The following is a 20367-nucleotide window of genomic DNA, read 5'->3' as shown; positions in this document are numbered from 1 at the left end:
TATATCGGATATAATCTCGACTGTTTCAGCTACCCATTATTGTTCAAAAACAAGGAACGCACAACCACACAGGATTTACCGATTCAAGGGAGACAAGTGATGCCTCGAGATGAAACATACGTCCGGAGAATAGATTAGAAACACAAAACGTACGTAGAAACATCTTACGTACGCTAGAAAAGGTTTTGAGGAGTAATATTGTATGTATTGAATAGTACATGAGATACAATTCATTCCTTATTCCTCGCGAGACAATTCCCATACGAATCTCTACTTCATACCATTGAATGCGGAGTACTTTGGAAGAGGCATCGTGATTGAGACTAGACAGGGCACTGAATGAGCACTGTGACCTGTCTCCCCCATCAATGGTGGTGGACCTGCTAATTTATGTTTTTGATCTCATTTGTTCGGCTCCATGAGTTAAAGATAACTCCCAACCATTCAACTCTCTTCTCTGACATCTACCATTATTCCACCACCAGCTTTCGATTCGAAGGGGACTGCTTTTTCTTTTATTTTAATTCTCAGTTCAGAAGATACCACCCCACCGTTATCATATTCTTCTTCTCCTTCTTATTTAACCTAAATAAGTTATCTATACTTTTAGAGACCAAACATACATTAAAAAAAAAAAACATGGTATTCCTAAGAAAATCAAATGTAGGTTTTCCCGCACGAAATATCTTATTTTATCATCTCTCGAAAAATATTAAGTGTAGCAATGAATTTTCATACCGATAAGACTTGGGATGATGAGTGTCTATATCTTGTTCAACATGTTTTTTATAGATTTTGAAAACGAGACACAAGAAGCGATTTGTAAAAGAATACCGGCTCGCAAACTTAATAGATGGGCCAACCTATTTATTTTCGAACATGGAATTCATGGCAAATTAGTTGGGAAGTCGCCATAAAAATACCAACGGAAGGAGGAGAGAGAGAGGGGGTGAACGCTTGCTTGTCCATCCAACAATCATTGGAACGTATTCTAATTTTTTCTTACTATCTATCAGAGCTGCTATGCTCCATCGAGTCCATTGAAAGTAGACATAGGCGAATGCTATACATAAATGCTGCCATCAAGGAGAAGGAGGACTGCGTGATTCATTTGGGTACGCAGATCAATTACCCTCAAGAAGTCCACTGGCATTATGTATCTTCTCGCCTTCCATTATCGATCGGATTTGCCAAAGATATTTCAGGTTCATCGTCGTCGTAGAGGGCAAAGGGACACAAGACGGACGACCTCTCTAATTTCCTACAATAAATGCCACCCCTATCTCGTGTGACAGTGCGGCAGACAGCTTGCGCCCGTTGTAATCGGAGGCGGACTGCTGCTCTCGACGGATAAAGGTAGCTTTCATGAATTTATGATCGCCGAGCTCTGCTTTTCCACCGTGATCTCAGTAAGTATTCCAACTCACCTTAAAGGTAGGTTACCTCACCCTCATGGAGAGATGCCATTGCCTGACAGGAACGAGTAGAGAGAGAAGTCATGGATTTTGACCTCTCTCCTTATCCAGAATTAGTGGAAAATACAGAATTTAGTAGGCTCATTGCAACAAAACAAATTCCGACAACCAGTAATAGATCTATACTACAAAATATCAGCCACTTGGATTTCCATGCACTGCGTGATGTTTCCTACACCATTCTTCTTATAAAAATGGGACATATATATATATAATCGTCCAATTCATCCTTCGTCCGCCCCGCCTCTCCCTCATGGCCATGACCAAGGAAGTCAATCTTACCCCCTTCAGTAGCCCCAGCCCCCTCCTCGCCCACCAGTACTGCCACCACCCCCTGGCCACAGCCGCCGCCGTCGATCCATGCCACTTCGTCCTCTCCTTCACCGATCTGTCCTACAGCGTCAAGGAGCCTCGCAGCTTCCCGTTCTTCCGAAAGAAGAACAATGAAACACGGCCGGAGTCGCTCCGCGGAACCAGGAAGCTTTTGGACTCCATCTCCGGCGAGGTGAGGACGGGCGAGATCTTGGCGGTGCTCGGCGCTAGCGGTTCCGGGAAGACCACTCTCATCGACGCACTGGCGAACCGCATCGAGAGGGCTAGCCTCCGAGGATGCATTACGCTCAACGGCGACAGACTCGAGGGCCGCCTCCTCAAGGCGATATCGGCATACGTGATGCAAGACGACCTCATGTTCCCAATGCTCACCGTCGAGGAGACCTTGATGTTCGCGGCCAAGTTCCGGCTACCTCGCTCGGTTTCGGCATCCAAGATGAAGGAGCGCGTGCAAGCGCTCGTTGATCAGCTCGATCTCCGGTCGGCCGCGAAGACCATCATCGGCGACGAAGGTCACCGCGGCGTGTCTGGGGGTGAGCGCCGCCGGGTGTCCATCGGGACCGACATCGTTCACGACCCCATCATCCTCTTCCTGGACGAGCCCACGTCGGGGCTTGACTCCACGAGCGCTTTCATGGTGGTTCAGGTCTTGCAGAGGATCGCTCGCAGCGGGAGCATGGTGATCATGTCAGTGCACCAGCCGAGCTACCGAATCCTTGGCCTCCTAGACCGCCTCATCTTCCTCTCGCGCGGCCAGACGGTGTACAGCGGGCCCCCGCAAGGCCTCCCGGAATTCTTCGCCGTCTTCGGCAACCCAAAAGAAGAAACATCCTCCTGCCCAAATCCTTGAAGAAACCACCTTTTTTTTCTGCCAATCCTCAAAAGGAGCCACCTTTCCCCTAAAACTTGCCCTCTCGGGTTAATGCGAATCAACAAAATCCAAACAGGAACCCTGATGGAACCCAAAACATCAGAAGCGAACTCCAACTTCAGCAAAGATCACGGATATTTTAATCCGTCTTCGTGTTTTTTTCCCTTTTCTTGAAACTTCACCCGGTTAACCCCAGAAAAGAAAAAGAGAAGAGAGGAGAAAATAACAAGTCGTAAGAAATCGTGCAGCAAGGCAGAGTTCTCTTCTTCTCTGGCTCGTTGTATTTCCGCAGACCTCGAGGGGCCACTTTAGCGCTCTATGGCCTCAGGATTGGAGTTGACAACACGAGCGCGGGCAGGCACGGAAAGCCACAGATGTCGCTGCCATATTCAACGAGGCTTTCCTTCTTTTCGTCGCGGAAGAGGAGAGGTATATAAGAAAAGCGAGGTCACGCTGTTATGATTGTTGTTATTGTTGGAGCTGTTGCTATAGCAGCAGAGAAGCAGCAGTGGTGGTGGCCGCCAAGCGACAGAAGCAGCAACAGCAAGGGCAAGGGCAAGGGCACGGATGGATTCCTTGGCCTCTGGGAGTCCCATCTCGTCCTCCTCGGCGACCCCTCACAAAAGGGCAAAAGCCACACTGCAAGCAGACAAGCAAAGGGCCAACGCAAACTGCCAAAGCCAACACGGGCGCAGATGTACTGCGAAAACATCCACGGTGTGGGGGTGCGTGAAAGAACAGAGATGCTCTTTATAATTACTGTCACCGTCTCTTTCTGTCGTGTATAAATAAAATACACGGCATCGTCGCGCAACAACGAATTTTAGTGTTATTAAGGTGGAATTTAGTTATATAACATATTAGTAATCTTAGTTATTGTCAGAGCCCTCTCTGGAAATTCGACCTGTGATCTTTTCAAATAAAAATATATATTAGATGATTCAGAATATATATATATATATATATATATATACACGTGATAAATAAAAATTATTACTTTGAACGATGAGCATATCCACGATTTTACATTTTGGTGGTTTTACATTTTGGTGGGCTCATCGTATGATTTTATCCTTTCGAAGCTCATGAGTTATTAAAGATAAAGATGATCCAACAAACTTACGAGTCATTGGTTCTCCTACTCCTTAACTAATGTGAGACTAAATATCGAACTCTTAATTAACATATCAAGATGAATAAATATTAATGGTAGAGATGAGTCGATATCACTATAGGATGATTGTGTCAATCTTCTTTACCATTCATCCTTTATTATATTTCAGTGTAAAGGATTAAAACATGATGACTTACTTGTTTGGTCACATCATTATTGGGAGACGGTTTTATAGATGAAATTGATTGTGTTATCATCGAGCAATTGCTTTATAGTTATTATCATGGACGGATGCTTTATGAACGAATTTGCTGTAGAACGTTTGTGCAAGAGATTTAGTTGAACCGCTAAAATGTTAAAAATATCACATTTTCTCAAATGTTACTTGTTGAAAGAAGGGAGGGGTCTTAGATACTCGAGAAAATTAAAAAGGAGGGAAAATTTTGATATGAAAGATTTATTGAAAGAATGAATATGAATGCTTGATGTGTCTATAAAATTTACAGCATATCCAAAAGCAAAATTCACAACAGTATAAGGAGCCAATCTTCATCTATTTTCTCGAGCCCTGATAATGTCAGTGTCATTTCCGTGTGGTCATAACCCAAAGTGTCTCCCACTCAGATGAAGCTCCTCCCGACGGTAGTTTCCGGTTTAGCTGCTTTCAATTGGCCACGATCTTTACGGAAGAACTACTTCTTGTACTCTCATCGGCCGCTAGTTGTTTAGTAGGCAGCTACTTAGTTGGAGAATAGGACAGAGGAAACCATCTGGAGAGTAGAATGTGCTTCATCTTTATAATTAAAGGAAATGCAGCATAGCAAGGGATATGCATCACCGCCACCACGAAATACCTGCAGTTTCATGAAAGGGATTAAGTATCAAGTTCAAATTATGGTAAGAAAAGTTCTCATCTTCCACGTTTGGCAAAGTTTATAACATCAAGAGAGAGAATCAAGGTCTACACAGCCAGTAAATCAAACCAAGGCCCATTTCCTAATTTGCTTTGCACCAACCAATTCAATGTGGTGACCATCCTAAAAGATAAAATATTGCTGAACTTGGTTGGATTTATTTCAACATAGCAAATTGGCTCGTTGTCAAATTAACAATGTCGGATGTTTAGGAAATTAATCGAGAGGCTCGACGGAGTGCTAATTTCAAGAAACTCCAACAAAGCATGTCAAAAATGCAACTTTGTGAAGACAGTTAACAAAAGTCAGTTGGACTCCTTTGAAGACAAAAGAAAGCAGCAGTTCAATTGAAAAACTATAAAGAAAAATATATCCAATTGGATCAGCAGAACTCCTCTAATCATGGTGTTAGACAAAAAGAATCAAATTTTATCTGAATAAAACAACTTACCATATAGGTGCATAAGTGGAGGACAGGTCAAGAAATGGGTATGGCCACCTGTAGGAGGAAGAAAAAAAAGAACAAGCGATTAAATTTTAGTAACAGATCAAGTGATGAAACCTTTTTTTTTTCTCAAAAATAATTTCCTGTGGTATAAACTACAAAGAAATCAAATAATTTTTACCAGATATCCACACATGCATGGATCACCCACTGGAATATGACATAGATTGCGGTCCAAAGTAGAAAGTATGCAATCCGGAACCAGGGGAAACTCTAGTAAAATTACATGAGAGAGTGTCAATAATGGACATACTATGTTGTAAAATTTTTCCAATTAAATCACAAATGGAAAAGGAAAAACCTACCAAGCTATTCAGGGCAATGTCACCAAGAAGGAAAACTGCATTGAGCGAGTGCATACAAATCAGTACCTGCAATACAAAAGCAAATGTCCGTTGTAAATGACGGAACTATATTTGATGTCCAATGTATCTTATTTTTCCTTAGAGAAATGCTATAGCCTTGTTCAAACCAAATCTGATCAAGCACAAAAGGGTGATTCTCTTAAGAGTTTGCACAAGAGTCCTATAACAGGCATGCAATGACTCGATGACATTATCACTTAGTCCTTGTTGATGTCTAATTGAGAATCAAGAGCGTAGGCAAATTATATTACGGTTGACCCACTAAAATAAGGCTCCACCCTGTTGCAAGTACCATAAGAAGAAGCAGTTCCATCAGGGAATTAATAAGTCTACCATGCTTGCATGTCCTTGATGTGCCAGAAGATAAATCATAATATTTCTCGGTTGAAGTTCACCATCATTGTTGGCCTTCTAGTCTCAATAAAAATTAAGTTAATTTCTTGGAACAGGCATACTTACGAAATTCAGATTATAATCTCTGATGGCCAGAAATGGAAATATGATGAGCCAAAAGACACAATCAGTGAGCATTACGGCACCTGCACTTGTCTGGCAACATTAGGAGGCATATCAGTTCACCTGAATACAAAAGTATATGAAAGAAAAGGCTTTTGACACAAAAGCTAGTAGATAAATATGCCAACAAATATCATAATTCTATGCAGAGTGTCTCGTCTTCTCATTAGCTGAACTTATGTTAACCAGTGGTCAAAAGAAGGTTGAACTGACAAAAGAGAAGAACTAGCTACATTGACTTAAATTCTAGATGGCTGCAGGAAGGTCTACCATGCTGTTCAGTGCCAAAATTCACAACGCTGGAGAAAACCACCAGTGGTCAAAAGAAGGTTGAACTGACTAAGAGAAGAACTAGCTACATTGACTTAAATTCTAGATGGTTGCAGGAAGGTCTACCATGCTGTTCAGTGCCAAAATTCATAACAATGGAGAAAACCTCCAGTGGTCAAAAGAGTCTAAAAGAATGTTAACTGGCAAAGCAAACCACAGGACTACATCTTCATCTTTTAATGACAAAGCACTAATAAGCCAAGGACCAAATCAATACAAACCATAGATTTAATGACATGCTAGTAAAAATTATCCACAAAATTAATGACAAAATTGTATATTTAGGACCAGAAGATAGTTGCCACAAGTAAAAAAGAAAAAAATGTAGATGAATTAAAACCAACATTCCCATTAGAATCTTCATGTACTTTTTCCTGGACAATTGATGTTGGCTTAATTCTTGGAACAAATACATTGTTCCTAAATACCTTCAAACTTAATGTCTCAGTACTATCCATCAGAAACATGAACTGCTGAAATTCGAAAGCAAAATGCTGTAAGACTATGCAGCTCAGAGGAGGTGCTGCAATACCTCTTTCAATTGCCCCAAGTAGATCCTCACCTATCAATCATAAAGAAGAATTACCTTGTCATGCTGTGGAATTCAGCTACATGACGTGATCGAGTCTTGGTCATATCTATAGCATCTTAGTGCATCTATCATATCTCAACTTCTAAATTCTTTGTACCTTTTCCTATCTTAATTTTCAAATTATTTGTGTTTTTCCTTTTTTTAATTTTTTTTTCCTATGTCCCATTCCCTGTTAAAATAGGCATCATCAATCATTACCATGATAATACCAAGAACAAGATTCTCAGATCATCAGAAATTTAGCCATCTCCAACAAATTTACCCTTGCATAACTTGACATACTCGACAGTCCGATACACCTCGGTAAAATTACTTGCCTTTACTCAAGAAACCTCAATATAACCACAAACTCTAAAATCCTAATAAAGGCATCCTAGGAAGTTATTTATACACCTGGCACGTTTCAATAAATATTCAAAAGCAAGACAAACAAAAAGTAATATATGCAAAAACTGATTGAGCTTATGGTATTACAATTATACAGACAGATTTATGTTGGCCATGATTCATTTTTAATAACAATCAACTAACGATTTACCAAAAATTACAAAGTCAGTGACTACACCATGCTCAATCTGAGCAATTACATGAGTTAAACATGCAATATGACTACTTAATTAAATAAAAGAAAAGATAATACCTGAAAGATTACTTGAAACAAATTACCCCAAAAGCCAGCTGCACGCACACCAGACTGCTGAATAATTCCATTCGCACCATTCACAGGAGCTGCATATGTTCCATGCTCTGCATCTGACCTTGTGACGGCAACTTTATCCCCAGTAACTTTACGAAGATACTTATTGCACCCATAGACAGACAGCACTGAGCCAAGCTAGAAGTGTAGTTTCATGTGTGAGCCATGCATATTCATGCTAGCCAAAATATTATTTATGAGCACTTGGAATGGTTTAGGTGAAAGAAAAGTTATCCATGCTAACCAAAATATTATTCACACAAGGAAAACAAAAGGGAGCATCAATCAACATGGAAACAGAGAAAAGAAAAAATACAAGAAATTTAGCCTTGCAATCTTCAAAGTTTAAGGACATACCAAAAAATAAATGGTGACCAAAATGAATGTCCACCTGGCCAACATGAAAAAAGATTATAAGATCTTCAAAAACAGAGAAGATACTGAATTATGAATAGAGCAAGATGTAATGCCATTAGCAATCATACAATATGCTAAATATAATTAATTTACAGATAATAAGATGCAGAAAGAAAAACCAAGCTACATGAATTGATAGGAGCAGCCAAGGTCACAACATATTTTACAAGACAAAAGCAGGTTAAAAATTTGCATTCATGAGCTGAAGAAGCCATCCTGTAACTGATGCTACAACCAGAGGATCTACGCCCTACACAAAACATGCAAAAGTGCACAGTGGAACTATTATTGAGCTAAGAAAAGTCTAAAATTGCTCATGTGAAGGACATCGTGCTCCGCCAGTCCATCACCATACAAGTAATATGTGGTTGGTCAAGTAGAGGACCTTCTACTCAAGGAGGATTACCTAATAGTCTACAACAACTTTGGAAAGATAAGGATCAACTTTGGGAATGAAATATAATATATACAAAAGAAAAAAAAAAGCAGTAGAATTCCTACATAATGCAAAACGAGTGAGGGGACAAAAAAGAACACAATGACCAGGTTTAAATAATACAATCAATATGTTATGCTTGGAAAATATTTAGACATGGACAAGCAAAACGTGATTTAGAAATAATTAATCCAGCATTTGGAAAGAATTATGTCTTCTACTGAAAAGCAAAATCGGCTTACTGGGTATAGTAATAAAAGATGCCCCCTCCGTCCACAGCGACATTGATGATAAGAAATGCCAGAAGTATGGCGAAGGCTATAAGTCGAAAAACCAGCAACCAAGCAGGATGGACCTCTGTGAGACAAGGTCTCCATAGCTCATCCTCGTACAAAGGATAGTGGCTCTCTGGCGAGGATCCTTCTGTCTCTGTGTTCGAACCTTCAAACTTCCATATCAAAATGGATGCAATGATCATGGAAGATAACACCCAAATAGCACATAGCAAAACTCTCCAATTCAACCAATAGTATGCGTCCGTAGAATCAGCCGTCAAAACCGGCTGCCAGGAATCTGATGAAGGCACTGTTGAGAAATGCATGGGGCAATTTTTTCCCTCTGCTATAATCAATGACGCTACTGTTTCCGCTGCTTCTTTCGTCCTCCCGACTCGATGTCGCTTGTTCTAAAACACTCAACGCATGCGGAGTTGTAAATTACTCAGGGATGGAACATGGCCAAATTGTTTGTTGACAGCTTCTAGGGTTCCCCGTAATTCTAAAACGAATAAAAGGCGATTAACGAGCAGGACTCGTAAGCAGAGATCACCATCAACACGAAATAAGAGAGCAAAGGGGCAAAGAGTTCCAGCATAACTCAAAAGTCTGCATTTTTTTCACAAGGCGTAACACAAGAACAAAATGGGAAAGAGAACCTCACAAGAACCAGTGAAAGTGAAATCAAAATCAACCGGTTGTGACTCGTCTGCAATGGACCTGCCAATTCATAGGTCGTCGATAACAGAGAGAGAAAGGACGACAAGGAAGGAGGGGAAAATAGAGAAAACCAGCAACAAATGATCAGACGAACATTCAGCAAGAACCGAAACGATCAAGAAACAACTAGAAATCAGAGAAGACTCACCAGCAGAACCCAAATGCGCGAAACCTATGAGACGTCTGTAAAAATGCACTTAGCGTCCAACACAGCGGGCGAACATTAGCAAGCGAAAGGAGACAAGACCCACGCAATTTGGCAACTGATCAAGGGATGACGACGGAGGAAAGATGCTTAACTTTGGGCTGGTTTTTTCCATCACAAAGAGGTAAAAACGCGCAATTATTAATTTATTGTGATTTGCAAGGAATAAAGAGGAGATGATATGAGGAAAGGAAAGGAAAGCAAAGGAAAAGCGGAGTGGATACTCGCAGTCGAAAAGCAGAGGGTTAATGAGATGCTTCGCTCCTTTGGAGGGAAAACACCGACTCGATGCCGACTTCGGATCAGTCATTCTGCTTTATTTATTTATTTATTTATTTTTCTTAATTACTTTTAAAACAAGCTTCGATTCGCACCCAACGAGAAGCACTTTAGTTGGATCACAGCTCCATAAACAAACAGAGGCTCAACTTTCGTGTCGTGTTTGGTACCTATCTTTGCAGACTCCCGTCGCTTTCGAATCTCTTCCTTCTCCCAGTTACCAAGGAAGAGCAGGAGGCGACGCCTGACCGTGTCCCGCACCCCTACCGCATAGATCGACCGTCTGGGAACGCGATGCGCACGACAAAGCAATCAGCATGTTTGCAGGGTAGCCTAGCATCAAAAAATGTGCGCCAAAGAATCGATTGCGTGCGGATGCTGTTGTCCCTGCGTCGGGGAAAGCGGGAGGGCCCCGAAGACGACGACGGTTGGAGTCTCCAAGGCATCTTGCTGGGTAAGCCAACGGGTCAGAGTCCAACAGGTCGGGTCGGGATACCAAAGACCGACATAAATTTATCCGTATCCAACCCGACCGCAACAGGTTGCGTAGATTCATAGCTCTTTCAGTGACAGGATCCGGTAAGTTCGTTAACTTCGAGTATAAGAATTTAGTCTCTTAACTCAAATCTTGGAGGAAAAAACTTACATCACCAATGTTTATGTTTGTCCGTATAATAATCTATTATAAACAAGTACAAGGACAATGGGGAAGGAACAAATGGGGAATTACATCTTGGGTACCATTTTCATCCTAGCTCGGATGGCGTCCTAATATCACCAATCCAAGTTAATCATTATACATCATTGACTAATCTTCTGGCACGTTTTCTTTGGCCAACCCCAGAAGCGACGCCATTTTCTTTTGCTTTCAGGAGAGCCCACCTGCACAGCGTCATTGTTGTGCTTCGTCTTGAAGCGGCTCACCAGCGTCATCCTCAGTACAAGCAGGGGGTGAACCCACCTTACCGATGCCTCTTGCGCTTAATCGTCCAAGTGGAAGCCACCTGCTAGATTAAATATCAGTAATGTCGAGCGCATAACGTGGAAGTGTCGTAAATGCATCGAAGAACCGGAGCTCGATTTACCTGAAAACAAAATGCCATTGTTGGAGACCTCGCGTGATTTCTGCCGGTATTGAGGTTGACAAATGTTGAATGATCAGTACACGTTCCAACCAAGATTTGTGGTGGCTACAATGCAAGCACCAAAATTGTCCTCGTGCGTGCCGAAATATCTTACATCAACCCTCCTCAGCACCCGCTGTGGAGATTAAGAAGACAGACCATCCAGAAAAGAGGATCTCATGGTCGATCTTCCGATGATAGGATCATTGACAATCTCATCCCGACCGGAGTCTTATTTGGATAAGAATAGACGTTGCAATCAAAGAGGAATTCAAAACTGGAGTCCTTCAATCCGACGAACTTATCACTCTCCCCCAAGTGTTGCTTCGTAGATAAGGAACGCTCGAGCCTAGTCCCAAAATAGAGACAACGAGAGTGAACAGACAGCAGGTTGCTGTCCGATTGCACCAATCGAAGTTCAACTAAAACTTGGAAAACGGACATACGTTCGACCAAACGAACACGACTGACCAAATATTCTCTCAGTTCTGCCCTTAGCATCAGTAATGGAAAGAATGCTATGAACTATAGTGATTCGCGTTCCATAGGCAAAAGATGATTTGCCCTTGTCTTCCATCTCCCATAACAAATAGGGATCAGTGTAGATGTACTTAAAACTGTACTGCAGAAACAAACAGCACCAGCAGACATACGTAAGGGCTGCAGAAACATTAACTGCACTTTATAAGCAAATAACATCATCCTACAAACAGCAACATCAGACACACATAAGGGCTAAAGATCATTGATTAAGCCTTGAAGTTATCCAACAGTGACGATTCATGGATGCAAGTTCACAAAAGAAGGACAAGTTGAAATATCGGTCACTGGTCCCAATTTTAACATACACACAAACTTTACAATGGTATGGGAACATTCACCACAGAAAATGGTGTCATATATCGACGCATGGTTCACTACGGTAGACAAGCATCAGAACAAGCGCCATTGACCCCAATTTTAACGCACACCCAATAGCCTTGAATGGCGTGGGAACATTCAGTATACTTCAAAACAGCCTCCTACTTCGGCTTCGCGTCTGGTTCTGAACATTGCTACTGCTTTGGCCATGGCTATCGCCCCAATGTTCATGTCTCTCATTGCAGCTTGGGTCGACACTTCGACTACGGTTTCTGCAGGGAATGCTGCCTCCTGTTCCTTGATTGGGAATGCGTGCTTTAAAGCTGATGTAATCATTGCCATTGCAATCATCTCGATAACCACTTTGAGACCTGCAAAATACAATGACAGATATATTTACAAATGTAAGTCAACTTTAACGGAGAAATCTTCAAGCTTTCTAATTGTACTGATAAGGCAATTTATACCACGGAGTTCTTTCTATTAATGATAATAAAGTTATTCATTTTATTCCACTATCAGCTGCAGCACTGTAACCGGAACTCCGCCACCAAGATTTTTCACCGTATCCACCACGAGATGTCATATCCTGCAATTCCAAAGGAATATGCTGGCTAGACCCCTTCAGAATTTTCACAACTTAAAAGGGTCCCCGTCACAGAAAAATGTATAAGATACTCCTGTAGCGCCTGCCCTTCCTGTTCGCCCAATCCTGTGAACATAAATCTCCGACATAGTAGGAGGCATTACAATACTCACATCTTAATTTTTGTTTTCTTTTTACCGAATCACATGTTTTCGAATAATAGTCGAATAAATAACTTAGAAGAATCATTAACTCTATCAGGTAGAAAAAAGTTTTGCTCTCCATAAAAATAAATATATGATAAAAAAAATTAATCACCCCACTGATGTATATTAAATATTCGAAAGAGTATTCTCCCAAAAACGGATAAGGAGACTTTATCCAACTGAATGATCAAATTAAAACTTAATTAAATCGATCTCTAATACTTAATTAGTTTGGAATCATCATAGATTACTATGATTTAGATTATATTTGATTCAATTTAAGTTAAACTGAATTGAATAAATCTAACTAATTCGAAATCACTTTAAATCGATATAGATTAATCAAAGTCTAGTTTAAACTAATCAATATTTGGCCTCAAATCCAATGATTACATAATTGAGCTAGGTTGGACCGGCCCATATACTGGTTATATGTACTACATATGACTTTGCATGCATCGCATCAGGTTGGTTTAACTCATAGTCCATGAACTAATCATGTGTATCGCACGTGACAGTCCATATTAGGTCGGCTCAATTAGCCTATGAGCTAAGGCCTAGCCTACGGGTTAGGCTCGATATATTAATTGGGTCTAGTTAGTGGATTGTGGCCTAACCTATGAGTTGGGCTTAGACGGGCTATTTCAATCCAATTCTTATACAATTTCATCAATATTAAATCATGACAATGTATATTCACTAACAATAATATATTAAAAAATATATAATAATAGATTAAATAAGATGAAAAGATAAACTTCAATACAAGAAAATAGCATTCTTAATTTAATAATAATTAAAAATTATATATTCAATATATATGACATGAATAATTTCAACCTAATATAATCAAACAATAAAATTCTAAACCTTAAAAGGATCAAAAATATAAAAAAAACTCAGATAATATATTTTAATCTAACAATAATATTTAAAGGACCAAAAAATATTTTTGAACTTCATACAATATAGTTTATCCTAAAAAAATAAAATCTCTCCCATTAAATAGAAGGAGATGAGCCCTTCCTTCAAGGATTTTTTTTTAATTATCGTATTTTATTTATTATTAATTTTTATTTAATATATTAACATATATGACTTCATTCTATTTGAAATACTTAATAGTTATTTTCTATATCATAATAATAAATAAACAAATAAAAATTAATATTTTTAAATTACTATACCAAGCAAGAAAATAAAATTTGATTTCTAAATTAGGACTGCAAGGTATCATCTCAAATTTTCAACAGATGTAACTATACTAAAAACATAGATAACATGCAAGATATGCATTGAATTAATAGGACATCTATCATTCCAAAAAAAAAAAAATTAAACTACAACATGAAATAGAAGATAAATAAGAAAAAAAAAGTGTAATAGGTGCATGGAAGACCAACTATAGTTTTTATAATTTTTTTTTCACAATTCATCGATCGATGTCATCAGTTTTCACTATCGAACTTTCTTCTGATAGAAAATATTATTATTATTATTATTATTTTATTTTCAAAATAGGAGATAACATTTATACTATCTTTTTACGTAACATCTTATATCTTTTATAACTTAGAATTATAACTAAATCCAAGAGAAGGAGATTCAAACTATACTGAAAACGAGAGTTTAAATACTTCTTAGCTTATGAATAAATGCTCCATCAATAAAGCTTAAGTGGGTTATTTATAGACCAACTTCAAGAATAGAACTAAAAATTTAAATTATCTAAGATTTTTTGGTACGGGATGATACTATTGATGGGGATATAAACAGGAATAACCTTTGTATATAAACAAATACTAGAAGACCAAAATACGCAGCGGAATAAAATGGAAACACAATCAAACAGAACACCAAGATATACGTGGAAAACCCCTTCTATGTGAAGGGTAAAAACCACGGGGCAAACTAGAGATAATCCACTATGAGAATAATGAATGTACAAATCTCAATCTCTTGCCCAAAACCCTAGCAACAACCACAAGAGAATAACTGGGATACAAGGATCACGTCACTGCCCACAATATCTTAAACCTCCTAAGTAATCACAGCAAGAGCCTACTGTAGATTTGATCTAACCTGAGATGAGAACACTGCTAGATGATTGAGAACAGTCTCTCTGCGTTGTCCTTGTCTTCTTCCCTTTCTTTCTCTTCCTTTTCTACCTTGTTCTCCTTCTTCTCTGTGGAATCTCATGGCTCCAAAGATCTGCCTTGTTGCTGCCTTTTTATAGCTTTAATCTGCCTCTAAAACGCAGCCACCACACCCCCCTAATCTTAATTAGGGTTAGGTTAAGAGGGGGTGTGGGCTGTGGGCTGATAAAGCCCACATGGGCTGAATATGGGCCATCAGCTCAACAACCTCCCCCTTCAGCCCATAAGGGAGGCTGTCCCATGACTCCTCAATGTAAAGCCATGCCGACCAACTGTCGGCATATCTCCTGTCTTTCTTTTGGTAAGGTCTTCGTCAACATGTCTGCTCCGTTGTCATCTGTATGAATTTTCTGAAGCTGCAACTGCTTCTCTTCAAATACATTTCGAATCCAGTGGTATCTGACATCTATATGCTTTGACTTGGAATGAAACTTTGGGTTCTTACATAAATGGATGACACTTTGGCTGTCACAATGCACCACATAATTTTCCTATTTCAGCCCCAATTCTTGTAAGAATTCTTTCATCCATAACATTTCTTTGCATACCTCTGTAGCAGCAATATATTCTGCTTCTGTGGTGGAGAGAGCAATACATCTTTGTAACCTGGATTGCCATGACACAGCTCCCCCTGCAAAAGTAAGTACATAACCTGAAGTAGATTTCCTCGTATCTATATCTCTTGCCATATCTGCATTTGTGTAACCTGTTAACACAGGTGGTCCACCTCCAAAGCTTAAACAAACCTTAGAGCTCCCTTTGAGATATCTAAAAATCTACTTCACTGTTGCCCAGTGCTCTTTGCTTGGATTTGCAAGAAATCTGCTAGTAACACCCATTGCATATGCGATGTCTGGCCTCGTATATACCATTGCATACATTAAACTTCCAACTGCTGAAGCATAAGGAACCTTTTGCATTTTCTCCTTCTCCTCATCACTTGACGGACTCTGTTCTGAGCACAACATGAAGTGACCTTTCTTTTGACAAAAGTCTTTCACAATCAATCTAGCTTTGTACTTTGGTTGAGAATAATATTCTTGAGTCTTCAACCTAAAAACCCACTTGTTCTTTAAGGCCTTCATTCCATTTGGTAGCAGCACCAAATCATAAGTGTGGTTCTTCTGAAGAGCATCCATCTCTTCCTGCATAGTAACTAACCACTTATCTTTCTGCTCACTCTCAACTGCTTCCTGGTAACTCTCTGGTTCACCTGCATCAGTAAGCATCACATACTCATCTGTAGAGTATCTTCTGGAAGGTTGACGTTGTCTAGAAGATCTTCTCAACTGAGGTTCTATGGGAACTTGCTCTCCTACTTCTTCTTGCTCAACATGTCCTGCAGGTAAATCAACATCAGGCTCTACACTATTTTTCTGCACATCTCCCCCATCACCCTGATATACTGGAGGAATAACTGGGTCACAATCTGCTAATCCTTCTGCAGAAGTCTTGGCTGGTGCCTTCTTCTTCAAATCCTCAAAGATTTGATCCTCAAAGAAGACCACATCTCTGCTCCTGAACACCTTCTGCTTTTCTGGATCCCAAAGCCTGTAACCAAAATGATCATGTGAGTAACCAAGAAAAATACATTCTTTAGATTTACCGTCCAGCTTGGACCTCTCATTATCTGGAACATGTGCAAATGCACGACAACCAAATACTCTTAAATGCCTGTAGGAAACATCTTTCTCTGACCATACATGCTCTGCAACATCACCATCTAGGGCTGTACATGGTGATAAGTTGATCACATCAACTGCAGTCCTCAAAGCCTCATCCCAAAACCTTTTGGGTAGCTTGGCCTGTGAAAGCATAAGCATACATCTGATCTTTTCCATGATGGTGCAGTTCATCCTCTCTGCAATTGCATTATGCTGAGGTGTACCAGGAACTGTCATCTCATGTTGGATCCCATGTGACCTGCAATAGTCATTAAACAATCCCGTATACTCACCACCATTATCTGATCTTATGCATTTCAATTTCCTTTCTGTCTCCCTTTCAACCCTGGCATGAAACTCTTTGAAGACATTAATAACCTGATCTTTGGTCTTCAAAGTATAAGCCCAAACTTTCCTGGAAAAATCATCTATAAAAGTGACAAAATAAAGTGCACCACTTATACCAAGAACATCAACAGATCCACCATGAGTTTTTATCCTCAAAGGACCACATACATCTGTATAAACACGGTCTAAGGCATGCATTTTTCTAGACAAAGCAGCACTAGCAAATGAAACTCTATGTTGTTTACCAGCCAAACAATCAATACAAGGGTTCAGATGTATACCTCTGAGATCTGGTAATACCTCTCTCTTGGAAAGAGCTTGCAGCCCCTTCTCGCTCATGTGTCCCAATCGCCTATGCCACAACTCCATACTGAAGTCTTTCTCTGTAGCATTTAACTGCTCACCATAAGCTTTAGCCTGCAACCTGTACAAAGTATGACATTTCTTTCCACTAGCTATAACAAGAGAACCCTTACTGAGCTTCCATTGCCCTCTGTGAAATCTGCTTTCATACTCTTCATCATCTAGTCTTCCAACTGAAATTAAATTCAGCCTCAAGTCAACCACATGCCTCACATCCTTAAGTACCAACTTGCAGCCAAGGTTGGTCTTTAAATGGATATCACTCATGCCAATGATGTCTGCTGTGCCATAGTTGCCTATCTTGACAACACCAAAGTTTCCAGACCTGTATGTAGCAAAAAACTCCCTCCGTTGTGTAGCATGATAAGAAGCACTTGTGTCAATCACCCACTCAAGATCTTGACACACACAAGAAAAAATATCATCAGAAGGTGACAAAATCAAATAATCACCACCCTGCACTCTAGCTGTAGTATTATTCTTTGACTCTGTAGACTCCACTTCTTTTCCCTTTTTCTTGTTCTTCTTAGGTTGCTTACATTGGTTCTTGTAATGTCCTTTCTCACCACAGTTATAGCAAACAATATCTTTTCTTGATCTTGACTTGCTCCTACCCATACGTGAACTGCTTCTAGACTTTGACCTTCCTCTATTCTCTGAGATAAGTGCCTGTGAATCATTCTGAGATGTTGCTGAACTCTTTCTTCTCAACTCCTCATTCAACAAACTGCTTGTTACTTGACTCATAGTGACAATACCATCTGGTGTAGAATTACTAAGGGAAACCACCAGTGTCTCCCAACTTTCTGGTAATGAACTGAGAAGTAACAATGCCTGCAACTCATCATCAAGAGACATTTTCATAGAGGATAACTAGTTAGTAATACTCTGTATTTCATTCAAATGCTCAACAATAGAAGCACTCTCTCTATATTTTAGGTTCACAAGTTTTATGATCAAAAAAGCTTTGTTGCCAGCTGTTTTTCTTTCATAGAGACTTTCCAATTTTTTCCAAAGAGAATATGCAGAAATTTCAGTAGAAACATGGTGAAAGACACTATCATCAAGCCACTGTCTAATAAACCCAATTGTTTTTCGATCTAACCTCTTCCACTCATCATCTGTCATAGTTGTAGGTTTTACACTATCCCCTTGCAAAGGTCCATACAAATCTTTGCAATACAAGAGATCTTCCATTCTTGGTTTCCATATCATCCAATTATTTCCATTCAAACTAATCATGCGAGAAATATTACTGGCCTCCATGTTCAAATACAAAAAATTAAATCACCAAAACCTCGCTCTGATACTAGTTGATGGGGATATAAATAGGAATAACCTTTGTATATGAACAAATACTAGAAGACCAAAATACGCAGCGGAATAAAATGGAAACACAATCAAACAGAACACCAAGATATACGTGGAAAACCCCTTCTATGTGAAGGGTAAAAACCACGGGGCAAACTAGAGATAATCCACTATGAGAATAATGAATGTACAAATCTCAATCTCTTGCCCAAAACCCTAGCAACAACCACAAGAGAATAACTGGGATACACGTCACTGCCCATAATATCTTAAACCTCCCAAGTAATCACAGCAAGAGCCTACTGTAGATTTGATCTAACCTGAGATGAGAACACTGCTAAATGATTGAGAACAGTCTCTCTGCGTTGTCCTTGTCTTCTTCCCTTTCTTTCTCTTCATTTTCTGCCTTGTTCTCCTTCTTCTCTGTGGAATCTCATGGCTCCAAAGATCTGCCTCGTTGCTGCCTTTTTATAGCTTTAATCTGCCTCTAAAACGCAGCCACCATACCCCCCTAATCTTAATTAGGGTTAGGTTAAGAGGGGCTGTGGGCTGTGGGCTGATAAAGCCCACATGGGCTGAATATGGGCCATCAGCCCAACAACTATTACCATAACTAGAGTACAAGTTTGGACTCAAGTGATACTACCATCAACCTAGGCAGTATCATTACCGAAAAGGTTGACAATTAAATAGTCTCTATCGGTTGATACTAATGCCTAGGCCTAATGATATCACTACCTAAGCTATCGATTTGATCTTTTAACTAACTCAATTTGGCCTTAGTTTAAGTCTAATGATCTTATTTATAAATTGACATGGTTTTAACCTAATACCAATTCAAATTGACATATAATGATATCGATTAAAACTTTAATAAGTCAACTACACATATGATATGTTTAGAAGCTTTGGACATGTTGAATACTATTCCAACATGTCTTTTGATATTTCAACACTTTGTTTAAACCTTCAGCATATTGCTTGTTCTAACAGTAATTCGACTTTCTAACGATATATAATCTTTCGATACGATATCTAATTTTTCTGTCACAATGCTCGAATCTTTAGCACGAAGTCTGACTTTTAGCATATCGATCAATCCTTTAGCTTGATGTATAATTTTTAACACTATAATTTTTTAGCATGATGTTCGACCCTCTTACTCAATAATAGATAATTCGATGGTCTGAGTCCATGATCAAAGTATTTCTTATGTCACTTCTCTCAAAAATATATTAATCTAATAAACTTATCATTTAATTTCATCATCAAAATATAAAATTCAATACAACATTCTTTAGATTTATTAGAAACAATCACAAGAGCACCTACAATGTAATTATTTATTAGATTCTATTATTTTTCTTATGCACCGGAAAGCGTTCGAACAAGTTTATTATCCTTGCAGATATTACATTAGAGTTGCTAACTAAAGGTTGAAGGGACTTGGTTTTCATTCGTGTTAAATCTCTCGGTTGCTCCCATTCCTGTTCTTTCTTTTTCCATAAACTTCCCGAATCTTTGTCTCAAGAAACATCATCAATTCTCAAACATAGTCATCTGCCTACGTGAAGAAACATGTTCATATATCGGATATAATCTCGACTGTTTCAGCTACCCATTATTGTTCAAAAACAAGGAACGCACAACCACACAGGATTTACCGATTCAAGGGAGACAAGTGATGCCTCGAGATGAAACATA

At 39.4% G+C, this 20367-nt stretch overlaps 2 protein-coding genes across 3 annotated transcripts; one reads left to right on the top strand and one right to left on the bottom strand.

Annotated features, from left to right (window-relative positions):
* Positions 1–1734: 1734 nt before the first annotated feature.
* LOC135613767 (ABC transporter G family member 20-like) lies at positions 1735–2658 on the top strand. The gene has a single exon (XM_065110805.1). The coding sequence runs from the start codon at positions 1735–1737 to the stop codon at positions 2656–2658; it is 924 nt and encodes a 307-aa protein (XP_064966877.1).
* A 1623-nt stretch (positions 2659–4281) lies between these two features.
* On the bottom strand, positions 4282–9960 carry LOC135614572 (uncharacterized). 2 transcript variants are annotated; one of them, XM_065112068.1, is made up of 10 exons: positions 9709–9960; positions 9500–9560; positions 8808–9342; positions 8070–8103; positions 7656–7850; positions 6037–6126; positions 5518–5583; positions 5334–5425; positions 5159–5206; positions 4282–4647 (listed from the first exon to the last, which is right to left on the bottom strand). In XM_065112068.1, exons 3-10 carry the CDS (start codon positions 9164–9166, stop codon positions 4530–4532), a joined length of 1002 nt encoding a protein of 333 aa, XP_064968140.1. In that variant the 5' UTR covers positions 9167–9342; positions 9500–9560; positions 9709–9960; the 3' UTR covers positions 4282–4529. The 2 variants fall into 2 exon arrangements, with proteins under 2 accessions (XP_064968140.1, XP_064968139.1); XM_065112067.1 differs by lacking the exon at positions 9500–9560.
* Positions 9961–20367: the final 10407 nt, after the last annotated feature.

This window comes from Musa acuminata, chromosome BXJ2-6 (genome assembly GCF_036884655.1).
Source record: "Musa acuminata AAA Group cultivar baxijiao chromosome BXJ2-6, Cavendish_Baxijiao_AAA, whole genome shotgun sequence".
Lineage (NCBI taxonomy): Eukaryota > Viridiplantae > Streptophyta > Magnoliopsida > Zingiberales > Musaceae > Musa > Musa acuminata.
This window is presented reverse-complemented; position numbering and strand designations above follow the sequence as displayed.